The 25,482-nt window shown below is 35.7% G+C and overlaps 1 protein-coding gene across 1 annotated transcript; it reads right to left on the bottom strand.

Annotated features, from left to right (window-relative positions):
• Window positions 1-15,730: 15,730 nt before the first annotated feature.
• Window positions 15,731-20,016, bottom strand: LOC116129376 (nuclear transcription factor Y subunit A-7-like). Its single transcript, XM_031415124.1, has 5 exons — window positions 20,001-20,016; window positions 19,803-19,915; window positions 19,522-19,593; window positions 18,106-18,270; window positions 15,731-16,533 (listed from the first exon to the last, which is right to left on the bottom strand). The coding sequence occupies exons 1-5, from the start codon at window positions 20,014-20,016 to the stop codon at window positions 16,126-16,128; spliced, it is 774 nt and encodes a 257-aa protein (XP_031270984.1). The 3' UTR covers window positions 15,731-16,125.
• Window positions 20,017-25,482: the final 5,466 nt, after the last annotated feature.

Genomic DNA, 25,482 nt, shown 5'->3' with positions numbered 1-25,482 from the left:
CAATCCAAAACCCAAACACTTACTCTTATCCAACATTTCCTATCCATGGTTACAACCCAGTTCCATACTACAATCTAATGTATTCGTACAGATAATGCTCAGAATATCTTTAATTCCCATTGTTCATCCTTGTTTATGTCTCTTGGCATCTTTCATGAGAGCTCTTGCACTTATACTCCACAACAAAATGAGGTAGTTGAGAGAAAACATCGTCATTTGTTAGAAGTAGCTCGTGCCCTAAAACACCAAGCCAATATTCCTATAAATTTTTGGTGTGGTCACAACTACATACCTGATCAACTGTATGCCTACACGAGTGCTCAATGATAAGACTCCATATGACACCCTCTTTGGGAAATCCCCAAACATCAGACATCTCCGAGTTTTTGGATGCCTTTGTTATTCTACTATTGTTGGCTCAAATGATAAGTTCAAGGCTCGGGCCACTTGGTGCATATTCATGGGTTACCCTATGCTACAGAAGGGTTACAGGTTGTATGATCTGGTTACGAAGAAATTTTTTATCTCTCAAGATGTGGTTTTTCATGAAGATAGATTTTCATTCTTAGAAGTTGGTCAAGAAACCATCCTAGCTTCACAGCCTTTACCACACTCTCTCGATGATGACTTTGTAGCTGCCCCTCAGTTCATTATCCAACCTGTTCCTACCACCGGCACAACACCACCAAAATCTACTATAGAACAAGTTCCAGTAGATCCTTTTATATTAGTCGACACACCCCCAGTATCTCTTTTAGGATCCCCTGTTATACCTCCAGATCTGGTTCCCCAAAGATGGTATTCTCCAGTTTCTGCCCTCCTGTTTGGAAACATATTACATTTGTCCAACCATTGCTAGTTCCTCAGGTACTTCTTATCTCACTTCCAATTATCTAAGTTTTGATCGCCTATCTCCTACCCATAGGATTTGTGTTAGTCAATTTCTGCCAATAAATAACCATCTAGTTACTATGAGGTTGTCCAACACTCACAATGGTGTCGCCATGGTTGATGAACTTAATGCTCTAGCTCATAATCACACCTAGGATTTGATACCGCATCCTTCTCATCGAAAACCCATTGGTTGTAAATGGGTGTATAAATCAAGTACCATATTTGATGGCTCCATTGAAAGGTACAATCTCGGTCGATTGCTAAAGGCTTTACTAGGAGAATGATTTGACTATCAGAGAATTTTTCTCTCGTGGCCAAAAATGTTATTGTTTCACTTTCCTATCATTGCTTCTGCCTGCGGGCGGTCTTTACATCAGATAGACATCCACAATGTTTTTCTCCATGGGGACCTAAATGAGGAGATCTATATGACTTATCTCTGGGAATTCGTAGACAGAGGGAGAATATTGTATGTCGTCTGCGAAAATCCTTTTATGGTTTGAAGTAGGCATCCTGTCAATGGAATGAGAATTTACAGAGGCACTCATAGGCATAGGCTTTGTCTAGTCCAAACATGATTATGCTCTATCACTTGGCATGGAAGTAAACCTTCATCGCTCTCATCATTTATGTAGATGATATCCTAATTACATGAACGATGAGAGAACAATCAAAACTTTAAAAGAGAACTCAATAGAAAGTTTCAGACTAAATATCTGGAGAACCAAACTTTTTTAGGAATTGAATTGCAAGATCTCTAACTAGTATTTCCCTCAGCCAACGCAGATATGTCCTTAAGCTCGTGTCAGATTCTAGGTTATCAACGTGAAAGCCTAGTGTCATTCTTGTTTAGCAAAATTCCAAGCTTACTACCAAGAATATGATAATGAAACATCATCCATGGAAATTGATCCAACTCTAGAAGATCCATCAAACTATCAAAGACTTGTGGGTCGCCTGATTTATCTTATGATGACATGGCCAGATATCAGCTATGCTGTTCACATTCTTAGTCAGTTCATGCACGAACCAAAGTAATCCCACATGAAGCAATACTGAAGGTAATGAAGTACTTAAAGGGGTGTCCTACTAGGACTTCCCTTGCCCTGTAATAAGAAACTGATTTGATAGCCTATGTGATTCTGATTGGGCTACATGCCCTATGACAAGAAAATCACTCATTTGTTTTTGTATTAAGCTTGGAGGATCCTTATCTCTTTGAAAACAAAGAAGTACTCGATAGTATCTCTTCCATCCAAGCAAAATTAGAGCTATGGCTAAAACCACATGCGAAATCATGTGGATCTTGGGCTTCTAAGAGATCTAGAAGTTCACACAATAGAACTAGTCAACCTATATTGTGACAATAAAACTGGAAATGATTTTGTAGCGAATCTAGTTTTTTTTATGAAGAACTAAGCACATAGATCGACAGTGATTTTGTTAGAGACAAAATCCAGAAAAGGTATAATCAAGCAGTGCACAAATGGTTTTAAGCTTTGTTCGTTTACCTCTTCCTTGTAGTGGTGTCCAGATTTCTGATTGTATATTTAAGTGTTTGAGGAATGGAGACGTAAGAGAACAGGTTAGCACGATTTCATTGACAATGCTTTTAGTAATGATGCGACCATAAGGTTCATAAGGGAAGTTTGTCATTAACCAAAGCTCATGTGAGTTAAAGTAGGAAGAAAACAACAGTTTTGATTTTTGTAATTAATACCAATACAAGTAATTATCTCTAGCGGTTGTCACCTATGCAATTTGGATGGAAAGAAGTAATAGAAGATTCAAGAACAAGTTCAGAGACGTTTTACTATTCAAGATCAGTGTTACCAAGAAGTCAGATTTCGAGCCATGGAGTTAAGGAAATTACACTTCTAAGGAAGATAAAGTCATTACGATAATTGGGGCCTCCTTCAAACTATCTTTCACTATTTGATTCTCTTTTTCTCCTCAAGTTTTTTGGCTGTTCTAGTTTGTCTGGTTTGGTCTAGGTGTTTTTTTGTTCTCCTTGAGCTTTCCATGCTTTGATTCTTGTCTCTGGACTCTGGGTTTGTCCAATTGCGGATTATGGCCTTTGAATGACTTTTGTTTACTTCTCTTTTTGGCATATAGTATAGCTTACTTATCGATAAAAAAAAACACAATTTTGAAACAAATCATGGTTTGTTGCTATGATTTTAAGAGATTAAATTGAAATAAATAAAATGTAAAAGAAAAAGGTAAATGAAAAGCTCAAAGAGTGAATAAGAAGGAAAGGGACTTGATATGTAAAACTGTAGAGATAAAGTGAAGGTGGGAGTGGCAAATGATTTACCTATGGCTCTATTGTAATTGTCATATGATGTCCACTATTTTTATTTTTCTCTCTCAAGTCTCCAATAAACAACACATCTTCCAACCACTACATTTTACTATTAAAATATTTTACAATCACATCAATAGCCTTTGTTAATTCTGTTTTAAAAATGGACTAGATGGCCAACTATGAAAGAATGATAAAGAAGGTCGAACAACTCTTCCCACCCGAAGTTTGTCCTAAAAACAATTTCTTATCCAAAATTTTGAAAACGATAATTACCTCACCACCTTGGTTCTATCTGTTAACTTGAACTGAAAGCATATGATGGTAAATATAAAAATAGTCAAAGGGTAATTAAGTAAATTAACTCCCTATATATAAAAAAAAAAAAAAAACCCTAGCTATTCCCCCTATCTTCTTATTCGTCATCGCCCCTTTCTCATAACCTTACCGTGTCGCCATTGGCTTTTTGAGATTTGATTCAGCCAGATTCCTTTCCATTCAACGGATCTCATCTCCCCTCATCTTTTGAGGTTTTCCCGTCCAAGATTTGTCTGGATTGAACCAATTTCCAAAAAAAACCCATCGTGTGCAACTGCCAACCCCGGCCAATTGATTTGTTTCTGACACTGTCACCATCCACACACCACCATCTCACTCACCCCCTAACCCAAACGCCAATCGCTGACTATAACCCCATTTTTAGCTGTGCAACTTTTTACCTTCTCTGATCGATTCCGTTATCGAAAATCACCTCTATCACCACCAATCAACTCACACACCCCCTTCAAAACCCCCATTGTCCCAACCACTATAGCTAGTCGTTCACCGCCACTACCATCTTAGTGTTTCGTGAAACATTTGAAATGGGGTTTGATTGGAGGTTGTTTTTGAGTTGTTTTTGATTGGATATTGATTGTTTTGTGGAATTGAATTGGAAGTTGTTTTTGAGTTGTTTTGAATTGGAGATTTATGTGTTGTGAAATTGAATTGGTTATTGATTGATTGGGTTGTGGAATTGAATTGGTTGTTGATTGGTTGAGTTTTTTCCTAGCTACTTTCTTTGTTTGGCCACCAATTCAAATAGATTTTTCAGGTGTAGGAAAATTATCATCCTATCATTCCTTAACAAACTTTACTAACAGATCTTAACAGTGGGTGAGAAAATGTCGTTTTAAACTTTCGGGTTGGAATTTCTTTAGGCCAAACCTTGGGTGGAATTTGTTGTTCCCCTTAATAAAACTCCCTTACTATCACTTATATCAACAACACTTTCTTATCCTTATAACTAAGACAATGTGGAATACATGATATTTAATTAAAAAATATTATAATAACATTTATAGGAAATTAATTAATAAAAATATATAAATAACATTCTTATACATAATTACTCTCCTTATTTAGGGATGATAAATGTTGTAATTCAGAAGTATTTTATTTATGAGTTTTGATTGTTTTCAACTATATTATATTAGTAGTTTTTTTTTTTTTATTTTTAAATTTCAAATAGTTAAACTAGCTACTTTGTGCTGTATATACTAGCTATTCCTGTCACCCGGTGGGCTTTAGAGGCTACTTTTGTGTCGGGAGTAAAGTTATTGGCAATTATCGAGCATCATTGTCTCCAGAAATAATGTAAGTGCTACTATGTGTTGATGATTGGTGTCAATCTCAATGGAGTGAAGAAAAGGAACAAGGTAAATTCCATTAATAAAAATATAAAAGTATTTTGCCCCTTTTATTTAGTAGTTACTTTTACTTTATTCTAACTTAACCTTTTTTTTTTTTTATTTTTAAAAAAGGATTAATCGGTGGAGATTAAGCTTCGTATCCCTTCGGTTGATGCCTAATGGAAATCAAGAGATTGTTTGATCCTCTCTACATTGAAAACAAGTAATTGTTGTGTGCAGATAGATTATTTTAGTCATATATTTTGTATCTTGTGAAATATACATCATAAACAATTATACATCTCTTTCTTTCCTTTTTAGAATAGGCGACAATTCTTTTTTATGTTTGCTCTTTTGTTGAAGGGATTGGATTCAGGAGCATGTTGTTGGAGTTGTATAATTTTTGTTGTTGTGATGGGTATTGGAGTGATAGATTGTAATGATATTGTTGAGATTGTTAAATTTTTGTTTTTGTGGTGGGTTATTGCATGATAAATTGAAAGTGGTATGAGTTGTGAGTTGTTGAATTGTGGCTTGGTTATTAGAGTTATGACTTGTTGAATGGGTTTGGTTTTGTGAATGAGTTCATTTTTACATGAATTGTCAACAACCATTTTGATTAACAGGGAATTGTGCCAAGTTTGATCAACATCATGAATTTTCTCCCTTTTGCATGCCAGTTTGATTTTTTGCAGACTAATGTTGACTGAAGTTTCTTTGATTAAAAAGGTTTGGTTTTGTTAATTGGTTTGAGTTAGGAGTTATTGCAAATGGTTTGGTTTTGTGAATGAGTTTAGTTTTTATATGAATTGTTAGGAACCATTTGATTAACATCATGAATCTCTATATTTTGAATTGTCAGTAGCCATTTTGATTAACATGGAATTGTTCTAAGTTTGATTAACATCATGAATTTTTCCCTTTTGCAAGTCAAGTTTAATTTTCTGTAGGATTAATGTGTGATGGAAGAATTTCTTTGATTAAAAGGAATTACAGGTTTGCAGGCTACAACAAGTTTGTCGAATTCGAGCTCAGTTGAGATTGACTTGGCGAAGAAAAAACTCCTGTCTCGAGCTCGAGCACAATCTTGAGCAAGCTTGCTCAACATAGGAGGCAAGCCAAGTTCGAACAACCGAAGCTTGAGTCATTTACACCCCTACTTGCATTGGTTGTATGAACCAACAGTAGGCTGTTTAGGTATGTTCACCTTCTAATATATATATTGTTAATTATAATCCATTCCATATTAAAATTGGGGTCAAAGAGTTGTTTCACACAATTTTTGACTAAAATGAAAGACACCCAATTTTGGAGTGTTCATAGAATAAATTCAAAATCTTAAAGGTGATCTTGAAAATATACCAAACTTAACATCTAACAATGTAACAACCCTAGAAGAATCGTGTGGCCTTAGTGCACAAACAAAAGATTGAACATTAAGTAATTTAAATAATCCAAATGCTTAAAGAAAATATGAACACGAAAGCAGAAATGAGAGAAAAACTCTATTGTTGCTCTCAATTGAATACAATGCTTGGAATATGAATATCTAAGACTAACTAGCTTTATAAAGAGTTTACAAAAAGATCTGACGGTCCATATTCGTATATATCCATTAGTGGATGAATATGATTATTATAAAAGCAACAAAATCCTAGTTCTATTCTACTGCCTTTTTTGTAAAAAACATTATAGAAGCTTTTAGAAAGATTCTTTGACATATTCTTTGATGTTTCTAGGTCAAGTTTGGGTCAAACCTTTGAATTGAATATTAGGCCTCGTATAGACTTGGGCTTGGGCTAACGTGACATTCTCCCAACCTATTGTGCATGTTGTTATCATAAAGCCTTATCGCAAAACTCCTGATCTTGCTTTCAAATGCTTGAGTGCATGCTTGAGTCTCCTAACTAGTTTCACAATCCATTAAGCTCTTCCATGTCACTAGATACTCACAACTTAGATTATAATTCTTCTTGCAACCACCTTTGTTTATCAAATGTTCTTGATGTCTTTGTCGCAGTAGAAGTGCCACCAAATGGTACTTGCATGGGCTTGTTTTTGCCAGGATTTCCATGTCTGCATGAATAGGCTTCAAACAACTCACATGTAAGATGGGTGAAATTTAAGTCTTGAGGGTAGCCCCAATTGATAAGCATGTTTTCAACCCTTTTGACAATGGTAAATGGGCCCTCATACTTCCGTAATAGTTCTTTATAAAGTGACCGTTTGATTTGTGTTGACCGGCCAAAATCTTCACAAAAATCAAATTGCCCAGCAAGTACAACATTTCTCCATTTATCTCCATCCGTTTCTTCATCTTCTTGGTTGTCTTGCTCAAATACAACCGTGCAATAATTGCTTGGTTGTGCAAGTCTTTGCAACTTTTAATGTCGTGAGACTCTTATCACTGTAGCCCTTCTCACGGTGTGCACGTACAGGTTGTTGTCCTATATCATCTCGAATGGAATCATATTGGTAGCTTCACTCCATTGCATGTTATAAGAAAACTACGCAATATCTACACTTGACCAACCTTATTGGTTGACGCTCATAAATACCTTAAGTACAGCTTTAAAAGTGCATTCACCATCTCGGTTTGTCCATCTGTCTACGGATGAAAGTTGGTGGAGAAATATAGGGTAGAGCCCATGAGTTGAACCTCTATACAAAACTTCTCAGTGAGTCGTGGTCCGCATTACTAATTATGGATTGTGGTAGTCTACTTTACTGCATGCTTGAACATAGTCGTGTTGTGTCTTCGCGTGCATAGTTTTGGTGTCGCTGTAAAGGTTCCATACTTGGAATATTGGTTCACCACCACAGTAATTGAACCAAACCCCTCAAAAATTGGCGTTAGAGATGAACATGGATGCATAGTTCCCAATCTTGTCTGGATTTTGACCCGTTAATTGTTCCCTTGAAAGTCTTTGCAAACTTCACAAACAAAAGGAAACAAAAACTATTATTTGATAATTTTTTTTTTTTTTTTTTTTTTTTTTTTTTTTTTTTTTTTTTTTTTTTTTAACAAAAGTTGCATTAGTAGCTTTCAAATTACACCTTACATAGATTGCAAGTTACTTAAATCTCCATGGCTGGCAAAATCTCTCCACATGGATTCAAGTTAAACAAATTCTTGCAAGTAGTCGGTAAAGAGAAAAGAAGGAAGAATAATTAATTGAAAATTAGAGATAGTTACATTTCAGTGCATAACAAAAAAGAGTAGAGACCATACGTGCTCTTCGAGTATATGGCATAGATGACGATACCTCGAGGTACACCCATAAACTTGTCCAAGTAAGTTAGAATGCACAGTTCATGAGTTTGTAAAAAGTGGTTGATGCATTTGTAAGTCCGAAAGGCATCTTGAGAAACTCGTATGCCCTAATGAGTCACACAAGTTGTCTTTGCCTTATCGCCCTTTACTATCTCACTTGTAATATCTCGACTTCAAATCAAGCTTTGTAAAATACTTAGTCTATCCCAACTGATCAAACAAGTTAGTTATAAAAGGAATAGAGTATTTATATTTCATTGTTACCTTATTCAGTGCTCGGTAGTCAATACACAACTATAATGACCCATCATGCTTATTCTAAATAGGACGGGAGCTCCATATAACAATTTAGATGGCTTAATGAACCCCAACTCCATCAAATCTATGATTTGTCTTTTCACTTGTCCAACTCAGGTGGTGCACGTGATAAGGGACTTTCGCTAGTGGTTTAGCTCTAGACTCGAGGTCAATTTAGTGATCCACCTCCTTCCTAAATGACAATCTCTTGGGCAATTCTGGTGGCATTATACTTTTGTACTCCTCGAGTACATTGGTAAACTCTCTCAATGCTTCCCCCACTAAGCCTCATTCTTATCGTCCATTATGTGCATAGTGGCCTAATGTGGTTTTTCCCCATTTGGTTCCTTTCTTTAGTTTGTATTGCAAGAGAAGATGTGGTTTGTCATTTGACTTTGTCCATGCCAAGAGTTGGTGAGCAATTATGGTAGAGTCTCGGCCAAGGGAAAGAGGTGCCACTTTAAAAGTGGATTTGATAAAGGCTTATGATTCGGATATGAGAGTTTATCATTGAAATCCTCAAGAGGTATGGATACCCCCCTAAATTGTTTCATTAGGTTAAGTTGTGCATTACAATACCTATGTTTTCTATTTCTATTATGGAAAGTTCAGAGGTTTCTTTGGGAGTTCTAGGTATTAGGCAAGGTGGTCTTATTTCACCGTATCTTTTTATGATTGTTATGGAGTGTACTTTCGGGTTTCTTGGGAATATGGCCAAGGACACTAGATTCAAATTCCACCCAAGGTGTAAATTGGAAAACATCACTCACCTTTGCTTTGCAAACAACTTAATAACTTTAGCCACACAGATGTAACTTCTATTGGAATGATTGAGCATGTTTTAAGTGTTTTCAAGAAGTGGTCGAGCGTGGATGCCAATCCTAGTAAATTGATCTTTTTGTGTGAGCATCTCGAAGGAGGAGAATATGATATTTTACGTATTATCAAGTTCAGAAAGAGAGCTCCCAGTTTGGTACTTGGGTGTCCCTCTTAACAAGTAAGTTGAAGTATGCTGATTGTAAGCCTCTCATTGAGAAACTCCTTGCTAGAATTAACTCTTGGAGAAGTAATTTTTTATCTTATGTGAGAAGAGTTATTCTTAAAAGGCTATACTATGGAGTATCAAGTTTATGGCCATCCATCTTTACCTTCTAAAGTGCATAAGAAATTGAGGCATCCTTAAGGGTGTTTTTTATGGTCCGATTCAATATGAAGAAGTCCAAAGCCAAGATCGCATGGGAGGATGTGTAAACCCTAAGAAAAAAGAAGGCCTTGGTATCATGAGGACCAAGGAATAGAACAAGCGACTATGATGCACATATTTGGAATCTCTCCCAAGTTAATCTTTCATCAGGTTGGGCTTCATGGGCTAAAACCTACCTCTTCAAGAATGAATGTATGAAGGAATATCTTTAGCTTAGAGAAGAAGCAAAGTTACAATTAATTTGGATTGGTGATGGGAGATCAATAGGCTATGGCATGAGAATTGGCATCCCCTTGGCCCGCTAAGTCTCAAATATAGTCCTAGAATTATCTATGATTTGGGTATTTATGTGTGCTAAAGTTAGTAGATTTTGTAAACAAGGAAGCGGAATGGTCGGTTGCAAATTCTTGTGTTTAATGGAGATGAAGGCTTGTTTACTTCAATCCATCTTTGAGGGGGATAAGATTCTTTGGGTTCCTTCCAATGTAATGGGTTCTCTACTAGTTTGGTTTGGAATGAGATTAGAAGAAAAAAGCTAAGGTAGATTGGCATCATCTTGTGTGTTTAAGAAAGCTATCCCTAGGCAGGCTATGATTCTTTGGATCCTATCAAAGGGAAGCTCAACACTAAGACAAATTGGAGATATGGCATTATTTAAAACTCTATTTGTTGTTTGTAATTTTTCCACGAGCATTTGGATCATTCTTCTTCTCTTGTACCTTCACAAAGTCCTTTGGTGTCGAATTCTTGTATTAGCTCCATTGGCTATAAGAAGTGCCTTGGAAGGATTATATTAATGTGTTGTCATTAAATTAGAAGAAGAATAGACTTAAGTATGTGCTGGGGAAGTTCTGCTTGGGTGCCACCATTTATTGGATATGGGAGGAAATAATACGATTTTTGGAGGGGAGTGCAATGACACTTTAACCATTGTCCACTTAATATGATTAGTAGTGAGGAGAGAGCTATGGAGCTAACGAAGAGAAGCGATCCATCGGCATATGAGGCTTTCTCAAACATAGGGATTACCCATGTCAATTTTCAAGAGTGAGTGTAAGATAAGAGTAAGGTCATATGATTGGTGCATTTTGTCTAGCATTTGGAAGACATAAGGGAAGTACAACAATGGCATAGAGAGGACTTGGATGGCCAAGCAGGCTCTAGGAGCCTTTCGAGGCAGGGAGGAAGGGTGGATGTGGCGGAAGGTAAGCGTTGAGATTTCGCCTTTACTTGCGAATAGCAAGTGTAAAGTGAGTAAATGCACCATGCACGCTATAAGCACTCAAGCACGTGCGCAGGGGGCTAGTGTGCATCCACTCCGGGCAACAGTACCCATGGAAAAAAAAAGTAGAGAAGTTGCCATGCTGTCTGAGTTCTTTTTCGGAGCGGATTCTCCCTTGACTGGTTCCATGAGCTCTCTCTTTTTTTTCCTATCTTGTTTGATATGATAAGATAGACAAATCAGAGGTGAGTTTCCCATTTTTATTGTTTTAGTTTTGTTTTGTTCCTAACCCAAGGCATGTCCAAGTTAGTTTGGCTTATTGTTTTTGTTTCCTGCCCTAGGGGTGTCTTAGGTAGCAAGAAGAGAGCATTTGCCCATCTTGCTTTTGGCTCCTTTAGTCTTGCTTTGACTCTTAGTCTTTTATACTCTAATGATTTATAATTGTTTTATTGGTCCTAACCCAGGGTTTGTCTTGAGGTATGACGACCATTTTGTTCTGCCTCCTTGTACATTCTTTTTCTATTCATGCATACTTACCAAAAAAAAAAAAAAAAAAAGGTTTTACTTTGCCAATCCATGTGCCTAAGTGTAGATCACATCATGTGCTACACAATTAAGAGGCTTTCACTTTAGTATTCACCGTCTCAACTAACCGCTCATTTTGTCAACTTTGAGGCCTAACCTATTGGCTTCCTCCTTTCGAATAAAGTTATGAGAAGCTCTAGTGGCTACCATTCTTAAGTAGCCTTCCCATTGATGTGAGCTTCCATGTACATGAGGGTTTCTCATTCAACTTAGTGAAACTGGATTGCTTTCAAAGCACTAAGAGTTAAAAAAGACCACATTGAATCTTCTCATCCAACTCTCATTCAATGATGACATCAGTACACTTTTCTTCGAATATCTGACACTGCAATGTAGATCGTTACATATGAAATGGTTATTCCGAGGCTTGGCTTCTATCTTACCCTTATTTTACTCCTTGGTTGGTTTGGCTCTTTTGGTCATTGGAAGAGGACTTTTTCGCTCCCCCACCTTTGCCATACTTCGTTTGAATGTTTTTATTTAGATGAGTTACTTCTTGGTAATGTTGGAGAGTCTCTGTTATCGTCATGGTCAAGGACACATATTTTGCCCGATGCCTTCTTATTTCCTGTTGCCCAATTTTTGAGTCTATTCATGAAATTGAAAGCAAATCATCCTTACCATGTTTTTAATCTGTAACATAAGCCAAAAAAACTATTTGACATAGTCAGCTATGGAATGAGTGTGTTTTACTTCTTCTTCTCTTTTTTTGCATCATGAGCCACATTCTTGAGATAGAGTTGTTGCTTCACTCCTTATTCAATCTTCCTATGTCTCAATTCTGCAAGTCCTCTCTTTATCTCATCATACTTCCTACACCACCAATTAGAAGCAAGGTCATGAAGATACATAGTGGCTTGATTTGTCTTTTCCTTTTCCTCGAATAGCTTTATTGCACTAAAGTAGCATTCCATGTGCCAAAGGAAATTGTTCAACTCACCTCCCATCTCACTTTCCATTATACTCCATGGTCTCGAGTTTGAACACGTGAGGTCACAACTATAGATGAAAAGATGACTAGCTCCGTTGCAATGACCTTTTTATAAATAGCCCAGTATGTCCTTATCTCTTCCAAAGCCATCTTCACCTCCTTAGCTTGAGCTTGATGCTTGCCAATGCTTCAACACCTTTGCTTTGAAAGCTTTAAATAAGTCGCTGGTCACTAGATGGCTCTTTGTGACACTCTTGTAATCAATCGGATGGAATCTCCATGTCTCTAACTTCTTGTCAGCTTCTTCCACAGATTGATCTAGTTATCCAGCTTCTCAGCATGGTTGCCAATGGCAACCAAATTTAGTTGACTTGGCTCCCATGTATCCAACTAGGGGTGAAATCGAACCAAGTCGAGTTGATACTTGGATACTCAACCGCTCAGTTGCTACAATACTGAGTTCGAGTCCGAGCTCGAGCAATTCGAGCTTGAGGAGTCGAGTTCAACTCAAACTCAGTACATAAAATTCAAATTCAAGCTCCAATTGGTAGAAAAAACTGGAAAAAATGATGATATGATGACATGGATGAACTCGTTATCCTATGTTTGTCTAATGTGTCAAAAATTGGAAAAATAAAACATGTCTTGGGATCCTATGTCTGTCTAATGTTTCGTTAATCCATTTCCGATCACTAAACCTACAACCTCTGATTTGGGGCCACCAACTCGCTTCTTATACATCTCTCTATTTTCTCCTTTGCGGATGATGGTTCTTTGCTTTAATAGTTGAGCAAAGATCGAAGAAAAGAAAAGATGAAGGGAAGAGAAAAGAAAGATGAAGAAAGCTGACTATTTGACTGCTGGGGTGAGATGTGGATAATTTTTTTCTCAACCTCGACCCATACCAAATAAGTTCTTCAATTGCACAAGGCAATACAATCTACGTAATGAAAATCTTAAATAAAATAATATCCTTCACATTTTTGACATAACATTTAAATAAAATTAGGATGGCGACATGTCCAAAGACAAATGTAACATAGATCCTACATTATTGACATAAACATTATTTAAAATATATTTAAGTCTTTTGCTTTTACTCAAATCATCATCTTCTCTCACAATTCAACAGATTCGAACAAAAGGAAACATCAGTGACGGAAATGGAGAAATAGAGAGAAGTGGCCATTGCGGCAGGAAGCTGTTAAAATTTGCCGAGCTCATTGAAGCTCGCGAGCTTATCGAGCCGAGTAGTACGTGATAGAACTCGGCTCGACAATGTATCGATTCGATCAAGCTCGAGGTATTGCTGAGTTGAGCCCGAGCTTCTCGCTCAAATTTCGCCCCTATTTCAACACATCGCGAGATCTTGAATGGCCACGGGATTTCTTCCCTTACTGCAGCATTCTCTTACCCCCACTAGTATCACTCGAGTTCCATCACTTCATGTCATCATTCCCTTCTTTGAGATGTGATCTAAAAACCAACATTTGAACTAACTGAAACGATCCTAGAAGAATCGTGCCCTTGTGCACAAAACAAAAGTCGGACACTAAGTAAGCCAAATGACCACAAACTTTCAAGAAAATAGCGCAAAACAAAGATGAGAGAAAAACTATATTGTGTTTTTCTCAATTGAATACAATGCTTGAAATATGAAAATAATCTAAGGCGTTAACTTTATATAGAGTTTACAGTAGATCGACTGATCTAGATGCGCACATATCCATTAAGATTGATGGTTTGATTATTATACAAGTAATTGAACTCTAGTCTTATTTTGCTACTTTTTCGTGAAAAAATATTTTGGAAACTTTTGAAAGATTATCTACATATTCTTTGACACTTTTGGGTCAGCCTCTTGAACTGAATATTGGGTCTCATATGGACTTGGACTTGGGTCGGACGTGACACTAGGAATGGTTTTTAAAATTACCCCATTAAAGTATATGAATTGGGTAAAGAGATCGGTGTAATATACAATAATAGCTTTCACAACATTTTTCACTAACATCTCTCACTAACCTCATGTGCTAGCTCGCAATTGGCTTGGTCACGGACCCATACGAACTGACCAATTGCGAATTGACACATCGCGTTGTGAAAGAAAATTAGTGAAAAGTGTTTGTGAGTGTAATATTACTCGTAAATATAAGGTTAGACAAAATATAGGTTGAAGAAGGAGACATAACGTCGAAACAACAATAATGGTGTCTAAAATTTTGAGAAGGTTGAGGGTGTGTTGGGCCATCTTTGGCACAATCACAGGCCCTACAATTTGAAACCAGGGCTTAAAGTGTTATCTATATTTAACCACCAAATCCTAACCGACCCTGCCTTTTTAATAATGTTGCATTCTTCACATGGCTTTAACTACTTGTTCATCTTCTGTTTCTTTTATTATATTCCATCCCAAGTCTAAACAAAATTAATGTTTTAAACAACTAAGAGTGGTAATGACAACATGATGACCATAAATATTGATGGCAATGGCCGGCAGGGACCGGGTACCCCTTGGCTTAGGTCCAAGCCCGATCTCATGACATAGGCCCAAGCTCGGCCCGAGCTTGTTATGTGTATGATAGGCAAAGCCCAAGCTCGGCCTGACGGTTTTTTTTATAACGTAGGCCCGGCCCAAGCCTGCCTTTTTTTAATAATGTTTATTTTTAAATATTAATAAATTTCAAATTTTTTTAATATTTTTTAATTTTGAAATAGTTTTAAAATATAATTGAAGCTATTTCCACAATAATTTAAGCAATAAGTGAGCAATTAAAACTCTATAATATTTGATTATAATAACTTTTCAGTTGTGCATAATATGTTATGGTGAAATCCACTTTTATAAGTTGAACCAAACCCATCTAACTTATTTAAAGGCAATTTTACCATGTTAACCTTCAATATGGGATGAAATTGAGATTAAAGTTTGGGAAAAATGGATATATATATGTAGGATAATTTTTAATTAAATATAAGTATAAGGGTAAATTAGTAAATTATACTCAATTTTTAGGGACGGGCCCGGCCGGCCTAAAGATATCCCATGTCTAGCCCGTATCCGAGGTCAGACCTTAAAATCAAACCCAGACCCAAGCCCAACCCGCCAACCTCGGGTAAAACCAGCCCCTTTTGGGTTAGGCCTGCGGGTATCCAAAAATGTTGAACCCATTGTCATCTCTAACCATAAATGCTTTCCTTACTAAATAGTGGCATTAAATAACAAATCCTGGCCCTGAAAGTGGGAACTGGCCACCTACCTTAACATATTCTTTGTCTGCCACTATCTCTGTTTAATTAATAATATACCAAAATCAACTCAATCACCAAGAATTAGTTGCTTATAATCTCCCAACTTTGTAATATACGAAACAAATAAGACAAAAGAAATAATATGAGTCTTTAATATTTCACCATTAATCTTTTCACTCAACAATGCCTACTACTCTCTCACTTTGTACATTCAAACCAAAATGTGATAATAAAATAACATAATACATGATTTAGCTACTTTTACTACGTACGTACCATTTTTCTGTTGCTCTTTCAACATAATAAAAAACCAAGCCAAGAATGATTTGCCTTTCAACCCAGAGCATTACAAGGATTAATGTTCCCCTGGAGTTGGCTAGGATCAATGACTCCAGCTTTGCTCTCATCTCACACTTGAGAATGTAGAGCTTCCATGATTTCAAGTTTTCAACAGTGCTGGAGAGACCCTTCACCCCTTGGCGAGAAACGGTTCATTTGATAGTCAGGGCCCTGTTTCGAGCCCCATTCACCACAATTCTTTCACTTTTTTTCCCAGAAAAATCTCCTCGTTTTACGCTGTCATCTGAAAGTGGATTAAATCTGAACAACTGAAATCCTTGATGCTGTGGGTAATACCCATTGCCATTGCTGTCGGAGTACGTATGTTGTGGTTGCATTTGACCGATGGAAGAATCACCACTCCTCGTATTCTGGGGTAATATTGATCCAGAGCTTGTGGAGTTACTAGGATGTGTTGAAACTGTCACGGTAGGGTTTGTTCCATTGTCATGTGACGCATTAGAAGCATGAGCATCACCCTTCTTCGTGTTTAAGAAACGACCTCCACAACCTCTTGCCCTCCTCATAGCATGTAAATGTCTGGACTCGTGAAGATAGGGCTGTTCACACAAGACAACGACAGAGAGAATAGGAAAATGAAACAAAACCTTGCACATAAGGATGAAACAAAGAAAAGTATTTGAAGTACTCCGAGAAGGCAATGAAATATGGGTGCCATCAATAAATTTATTTAAAAGGTCGAATTTTTCATCAATCTCAATGAGTCTAGATGCAGTAGATAGTCTCATCAACAAAACATATATATATAAAGCAACAAATCTTCTGAATAAGATTTAAGTATTACTGACTACCATGATAAGAAACACCACATAACCATCAAATATTTTTCACCTCCGAGAAGTGCGACATATGTTGACTCCAATGTTCAGCATAGATAATTTTCCCCTTTCCATATAGTATGCATCAGTAATATCGTTTTTTAGTCCCCCCAAAGGCAAAAGTTGTATCACAATGAACAAATTTGTTATGTTGAAGTTAAAATATGCGTCAATGCACATGCACAAAGTACAGTTAGAATCCCGGCAGCATTTAAACAAATTGAATTCAAGTGCACAAATTCACGCCATGGAATAATTCTTGATCATCTTATAAGAACTTATAATTCACACTTGAAGACACAGCAGATATCTAAGCAATGTTCAGAGTAATGGCCACAGCAGCTACATCTTCCTAAATCGCAACACATCATAATTGCTCAGTTTAACATTGCCACATCGATGAATAAACATGATTCTTGAAGCCTTATTTACATCCTAGGCAATTTTCAAATAAACTGCAATTGAGTAATTAGTTGATACTCTTAATTTCGCTGAACATCGAAGCAAGCACTAACATATCAATCAACTTTACTAATCGCCAATCAGAGTTTTATTTAATACTTACCATTAGGTTTCAAACATTGATAGCCAGAGACGTCTATTCTGCTAAAAAGAAAAAGTCAATAGATTCGAAACTTTTTTCTGGTTGTTCTTATCTCAACATTCAGAGAGCTTTCTCTTCCCTTGACATAAAAAGCTAAGGCATTGTTATGCTCATAGACAACTTATGTTTCACTCCTTCAAAACCCATCATTATTCTAACCTCATTACGAAATCTGCATGATACCAGCATCTATAATTCAAGCCTGTAAAGAAACTTTAAAATCTAAGTGAATAGTAATTATAATAGAAAGAAAACACCCTCATGCATGACCTAAATAAAGGAAATTTTTTTCCATTTCTTATGGCGTACCATTGTCATCTAAGAAAACAAACATATCATTAATCACGTCACTCCACTCACAAAGCATTAGGTCTGAAAAAATCAGAATCCATTCATATTGATCCCATTCATATTGATCAATAAGGTTAAAACGGTTTCCATGTAACTGAATTCTGTCTATCCTTTCTATCCAGCTGAGCAATAAAATTTCCACAAACAATCACATTGAAAACTGTACCACATGCATTCACCCATCTATGCATGATCTCTAATACATCACAACCTACTTTAGTATTGTAAATAATTATGAAAACAGATATACCTAGAGGCTAGCAGAGGATACATTCATGCATTATATGTTGACTGATAACCGTCGAAATGAATGCGTATACAAAAATGAAATAGATTACCTTTCTGACTTTTATCAGTTTCTTTTCCAACTCAGCCTTGGCACGTATCTGCCTTCGTCTCAGAATTCCATGGTACTGCTTGGCATTCACATAGACAGGTTCCTCTGCCATTTCAAGGGGCAATGCCATTCTAGCTTGATGCACTCCAACACAATGAGAATGAACCTAAAACAATCTCTGGTTATTATATTATATAACATTCTAGGTTTTACTGCATTATTTTATTAAAATAAATTATCCTTTTAATGTCTATACTATCTTACAATATCTTATAGCCAGGATATCAATACAGCCCCAAAACCAATTATTTAAATATAGCTTGCTCTTTATAGACTTGGCATCACTTTCTTATACTAGAACGTATAAATTTCAATCAAAAGTAGGATATGCGAGACCCACCCATGTATATTGCTACCCCTTTTACATCAAGTCTTTAAGAAGAATTGGATTTCTTTTATGTAGAAATGATAATAAGCAAGGCAAGATATTGTATCTGTTGAACTTCATTTTTATATCATGCAAGCTGTATTTCATTCAAGTCAAGTATAAGGCAGGCACAACAACCACCATTGATCCTAACAACACTTCTGAATAAAGGTATTGATAAAAATTATCTCAAGAAACTTTACTATTCACCATTATTTGTTTTTATTAAATACCCTGAGCTTTCAGCAAAAGTTTGTTCAAGGCCAATGATATCAGCATAATAACTCGCAATGATTTGTTCCACGCAAATGTTGCTTGGAAGATATATAGTAAACTAATCAAGTACAAAGAAAAAGGAAAGACAAGACTAAATTCGGAACTTCCATTTTTTACAGAAGGTATTACTTAATTCAGTATGGTAAAAATAGTTTTTGCCATATGAAACCTAAAAATCCACTTTCATTTTTTCCTACCAGAGTGTCTATCTATCAAGAAAATCAAAACCATATATCACGAATATTTTCGACAAATAAATTACAAAAAGCTGAGAGAAATTAATTTTTGAGCAATTGTAGATCAACTAAGTTATCCACTCCATGATAGCTCACAAGTAAAAACAGACCTTCTCAATTCGTATTCACAAAACATTGGAGCTGTACGCTTAAGATGATTTGAGCGACTAGATAAATTATACATATTGAAGAAAGAAGCAAAGTTCTACTTGATTTTTAAAATCCAGCTACATTTCTTTTGTTCAGAGAGAAACATATTGAAAAATCTTAAGTGCATTTTGATGGGAGCGTCAAGATTAGTTTTTGGATGCAATCTAAAAAACTCATAAAACATGAAAACAATAAAAATTGTCTCCACTCTTTGGAGACTCCAAATGGTATATTAGTCATTGAAAACTTTTTTTGGATACCAAATAAAACACCCCCCAAGCATCCTCATACCATATCAAATATAAACAAGAGGCAAGAAGTTGCATACTAAAGCCTGAGGTCCACAAGCAGGCACAACTCCCCCATAATATGAATCGGAAAATGGATATGATGCACATGCCTACAACACGGAAGGAAAAAAATAGGTTATAGATTTTAGTCATCAACTTATAGTGAGAAGAAGAATAAGATAAACATCAAATTATAAGTTTCTAAGTTTCATACAAAAAGCATACACAAGAAATCACTAAGGACAACTATATTATCAATGGCCCAAGCATCTGCAGAAGAGAATGCACAAATGCATTTGTGAGGAGAGTGAGAGATTACAATGTTGTGTCCAACACGTTCCAGCTGTGTAGGTGGCGTGAAGTATTCACCCACTGGCTGATGCACAACGGATGCAGTGTACTGCTGCGGATGCTGTTCTCTGAATTTCCCATCTGCTCACAGAAGAAAAAGTACACTTAAGTTTCATATTTAAAACAATGGCTATAGTTTGTCATGCAGAAAAATATTATGTATTACCAAGAAATTGGATCATATAGAAACTATTTAGCAAGAAATATCTTAAGTTCTGTTATAAAATTAAACAGCATGATGCATAAAATACAGGTTTACATCATTGATAGTTTAGATGGTTGAGAAGAGACATAGTTATCAACAAAGGTGGGAAAGGAGACCAAAAGGTAAAGCAATTGATTTTCAGATGATTAGTACTTTGTATATTAGTATGTCATACTGCAACAAATCAGTTCCTTTTATAAGCTATAATACTTAAGGTACTTCTTCCAAAGTTTAATCGAATCACATATGCAAATTATCATCCGCAATCCAAATCAAATGCATTGAGAATAGATATCTTGGATACATTTAACACACTTAACCTGGCTAGCAAGCTCATGCTTCAAAAATTGTTTAAGATTAAAACCACATAAAAGGCATAACATTTTAAATTATTGACGTATTATAAACACTAAAAATTGAAATTGTTGCCAGATATATGCATGCGTGCGCCTTGCAGGTGGTATACATTAACAATATTGTACACTGCTGTAGCAGTTTAGATCTGAAGGTACAGTTATAAAGCTTATGCATCCACTAAGATTGTTCCCATCACATTTTTTTTCTTAAACAAAACTGAAAAAAGAGCAAGCTCTTTCACCGAAGTTGGTGAATTCAGTTGTGTTTTAACTCCCTTAAACATTCTAGCGATTCAATGTCATGTGAGCCATTCATCAACTATTCTTCATCTCAAGCGAATAAATGCCAACCTGTTTGATCAACTCAATACGACATTAGTTTTTATTATGAATTGAGCCAGCACTACAGAAGCAATCCAAAAGGATAGATCTCCTACATAAAATTGCAAACATGTACCTGACTGAGACATCGCAATAACTTGTGTTTCTTTGTTTACTTCAGTTCCCTTATCCGATCCATCCTTGACTTGGGATTTGCTAGTTTTGGACCCAGAATCACCATTTGCTCGCTGTTCTGCTGCAGTAATATCTGTCATGGTTTCCCCTAACATGTCTTGGGGGAAGCCATCATGTCCTATACCACGCCACCAAGGTTGAGATGCGTATGATTTATTGTTATTTGCTTCAGGCCCAGGATTGTTTGTGCTGTTTGGATTTTGGTGCATGCTTCGTAACTCTAAATTCGATAATCCCAAATCTGCTGTGCAGAAAAAGAAAATTATAAGCGAGGAACAAGCTTAACATTGATATATTAAAATAGCAACACAAAAAATATAATTTCATTGCATACGGCCATAAAGGGAATTAAACAATCTTTATATAATCAGTTAACAAACATAGGTGTACCAATACAAGGAATGATGCAAAACAATTATAAAACATAACAAAAGGTGATTTCCATTGGCATATGAAGAAAACTATTTGATTTACTAACCAAGTAGAGTTTGAGCAGCATAGAGCAAGAGACAAAAGAAGGAAGAATAAAGGATAATGAGAAAAAACATATTATCCTCCTTTTTTTTTTTTTTTTTTTGATATTCAGGAGTGTCCGGGCTAGCTTGCGTGCACCTTAACTAGTCTCTTGGGGTCCTGAAGTTAACGGCCAGGTAAGCCTCCATTGGCTACCCATTATTAGTAGTCGTGGAGATTCGAACTCAAGACCTCTTAAGTAATACACCCAAAAGTCCCAAGCGAACCGTCAAGCTACCTAGAGGTAGTTAACATATTATTCCTCAGCATGTGCTCATCCACATATTTATTCGTATTATACAGTTGATTGCAAATTTTCTACATCTACTCGAAAACTGGGGGAAAACTAAGCAGAGCCTAACAACGTAAATAGATTTTCCCGTACAAAGGACTTGGCATGACTTGTTCATTCAGGTAGTGAATAAATCCTAAGCCTCATTTTGAAGCTTATAAATATATAAGCCAAGGCAAAACATACTACCTTCTAAAGGTTGATTCCATAGGCTTGCAAACAAGATTTGTCAGGGAATTTAACTATGATCACGAAATATAATCTTCTATACTAGTGATTTTTTATGAATTCTCGCAATCTTTATCCATCTATAAGAAATCTAGTGAGTTCATTAATTAACATTTTAACATATACAAGTAAAAAACATAATTTTCCCAAATATGGACCCTACTTCTAAATAAATTTATAAATATTAAAAGATACAATCCTGGGATCACATTTTCAAATAAGCCAGAGTATGTTTAATTGCTCAGAAGCCAAACCCTTTCATCATGAAAAAATTGCCAAAGGTTAGATTAGATATGATCGGCCCGCTTTGATTTCACCAAGAGTACTTCATCGAAATCCATCAATTAAGTTTTGAGGCAAACCAAGGCTTATTAAGCTAAGCCAGTCTCTGCATCCCTCCCTTCACTAACTAAAATTTAAAGATGACCGCAGAGATCCACTTTTGTGTGTTATGCAAGCGTCCTTTACCCAAAATAGATCTATTCAATAAAGGTCTTACTCAAGCTCTCTATCGCTAGAGATACAAGATGAGACAATCAGAGTTTCTAAGAAAGCTCTGCAGGGATTTCAAACAATTAAAATATATATGATCTTGTGCACTGCTACTAATAATAATATGTTTCATCTGCTCTACGATATTTTTACCCATCTATTTGAAACTAATATAGTTACATCTTCATTCAAATAAATCCTCAATACTGATCTTACTTTCATGTAAACATATAATTATCAAAGTGATTCGACCAAAAGGTCGGCCCAAGACCTTGCTTCAAAGCAATCAAAACTATAAAATGTCCTTTTTGCTGGTCTAACAAAACATAAGTTTTAAAAAATAATAAAGAAAAGAAAAGCCGATATTCTACTCCTTAGCGAAATTAACTAACGCGACATTCAAAACAATTTCACAATACCATCAACCGCACGTCCCATGATCTCGCATGGAAGACATTAGAAAATAAAAAAAAAAAAAAAAACACAAAGAAAGAGATAAAGAGTAAGACATGATTCTGAATGGAGAAAATGAATAAGGAAAACTTCTAAATGCCTATTATATATACATGCATGCATGCATTAACAAAGCTGAATTGTACTCAATTCAAAGCCTAATCTAAAACCATCACCAGACAATCTTAAACAATAACAAAAATTGCTCCAAAAACATTAACATACCAGCTATTAAGCAGCATATATGAATAGTTAAGCAAACTGAACCAAACAAACATCAAACCATCAGACAATAAAGAAAAGAAAATGAGTAATCTTCAAAACTAAACAAAAAACCTCTCGAACCAACATGAAAAAATTGCATGCATAAACAAGAGAAAAAAGAAGTTCGGGAAGAAACTTACAGTAAACTTAAGGGAAACAGAAACTCAAACAAATTTTGTATTCGATTTTGCTGTGAGTCTCAGTTTTCAAGTGAGAGAATCTTGGAAGTAGAAGCAGTAAATGATAGAGCGAAATTGCAGATTTAAATAATTTTTTTATTTTATCATTTATGTTTTGAGAAAGGAAGAAGAGTTCTGATTAACGTCGTTTTGTTTCTCCCGCTTAAAGAGTGTTTTGTTTATTGTGAAAATAAAGTGACGGAAGAGGACCTTTAAATAACAGTGTAATGACGTCAATGTCCATTTTCGGATTTTACGATGTCGTCCTTCCTCGTATCCGAGTCACAACAACACTTTCTTGCAGCCATAGAAGTTTGAAAGAGTCACACCAAAACACCCCCCCTCTTCACACATTTTCCTTCTTCGTAATTAATTAAATAATACAAATTAAAATAGAAGATGCGACAATCGCATTTGTTTCAATAAATTAGAATTTAATAAAAAATTAGAAATAAATAATACACGCTTTTAACTTGTATGATTTTCTTTTAGGATGGTATAGAAAGATATTCAAGAAATCAAATAAATACATTGAATATGCTTACAAAAGAAAATATTTTTTAATTAAATAAAAATACTTTTGAAAATGTTCTGACCATATATATTTCCAAATTTTGAGAAATGTTAATTTCTAAAGATCTCAAAAAAAAAAAATAAAAAAAATGTTTCATGAAATAAATTAATAATTAAGTTGTATATTTTTTTTAATTTGAAAATAAGTTTATTATTGATATAAGCAATAGAATTTTTTTTTTATAATCAGAGACCTAATTTACAATAAATAAATAAAATTATTTTGTAGTTTTCAATCCTATTTTATTTTAAAATATTTGTATTTAACTGCTAAGAGATAAAATTATATATTGAGAAAAATAATGATAAAAATATCTACATCGTCGTCAAGGGCAGAGGATATTTTGGGCATTGAGAATACAAAGAGGGGTAAATTTGTCTTGAAAGATTATTAACTAATTAAAAGAGTTAATTAACCAAGGTTAAACTCCTAACCGTCAAAGTTAAATCACCTAATTTCAGTTGCATGTGCCGAGACTGATTAAACGCCGCAACGTGTCCTTGAGTCACAATCAAAGGCCCCAAAACGGCACCGTGGGACCCCCAAAAGCACCCGAAGAGTCCAGCCACGTGGTACTCAAGTCCACGCAACAGTCAGTGAGTTAGGTAACGTCCCTTTAACGGCGCAGCGGCGTTACGCTGTCGTGGCATTAGGTAGCAGGTGTGGTCCCGTACTGGACGTTAGACGACAAGAAAGGATCTTCGAGACGGCGACTGTCAACGCCCACGTGTCCCCCAAGAGAAAAGGGGTTATTATAAGCCGCCTGTAAGACGAGAGGTTGAGTGCCACGTGGGATTGAGTGGAAACTTTGGGAAGGTAAAAGAAGACAGCTCATACATAAGCGTGAAGGACCAGTAAGGATTTTGCTAAATTACAAAATTCAGTGGGACCTACAATGTCTTTCAAAGGAAGTGAAAGTGTTAAAGTCACAGGCTGGGGAATTACGTTCACTTGCTTGTTCAATTGAAGTCAACCAACCACTGAAAATTTGTCTTTTTCTTTTCCCTTTTCTATTTATCTCGAAATATTATGGAATAAATAATTTACGGAGACGTATAAACTATAAAAATTTGTCTTTTTCTTTTCCCTTTTCTATTTATCTCGAAATATTATGGAATAAATAATTTACGGAGACGTAAAAAAAAAAAAAAAAAAAAAAAAACACAAGAGGGAATCTGTTATGATTGAATTGATATTTCCAAAAGCGTTGGGCATCCATCCATTCACATATCTATCAATCATCGGGCCTCAAAGTTGAGATGAAGCCCATAATTAGAAATCGGCCCATGAGCTGCTCCACTACCGACAGACATATACTGTACTAAAATTCAAGTAGATTTGGTATCAGTGCATGTGTAGCTGAGCAGCCCCACGAGGTTTGTACTGTAGCTCATTGGATTCTCTTATCAAATTTTCACCACTCTGTATAACAAAATTAATTATGTTTGATTAAGGGATATTCATATATTTTTGGTTTTGTTTCATTTCTTTTCTAAATGGGCATGTCGGGGAAACTGCTTTTAAAGAAACAATAGTCAATGTTCAAAGGAACTAGATACTCTTTTAATTCCTTTTT

The sequence above is a fragment of the Pistacia vera genome, unplaced genomic scaffold, assembly GCF_008641045.1.
Source record: "Pistacia vera cultivar Batoury unplaced genomic scaffold, PisVer_v2 Contig211, whole genome shotgun sequence".
NCBI lineage: Eukaryota > Viridiplantae > Streptophyta > Magnoliopsida > Sapindales > Anacardiaceae > Pistacia > Pistacia vera.
The sequence above is the reverse complement of the archived record's forward strand: the minus strand, read 5'-3'. Positions and strand labels throughout refer to the sequence as shown.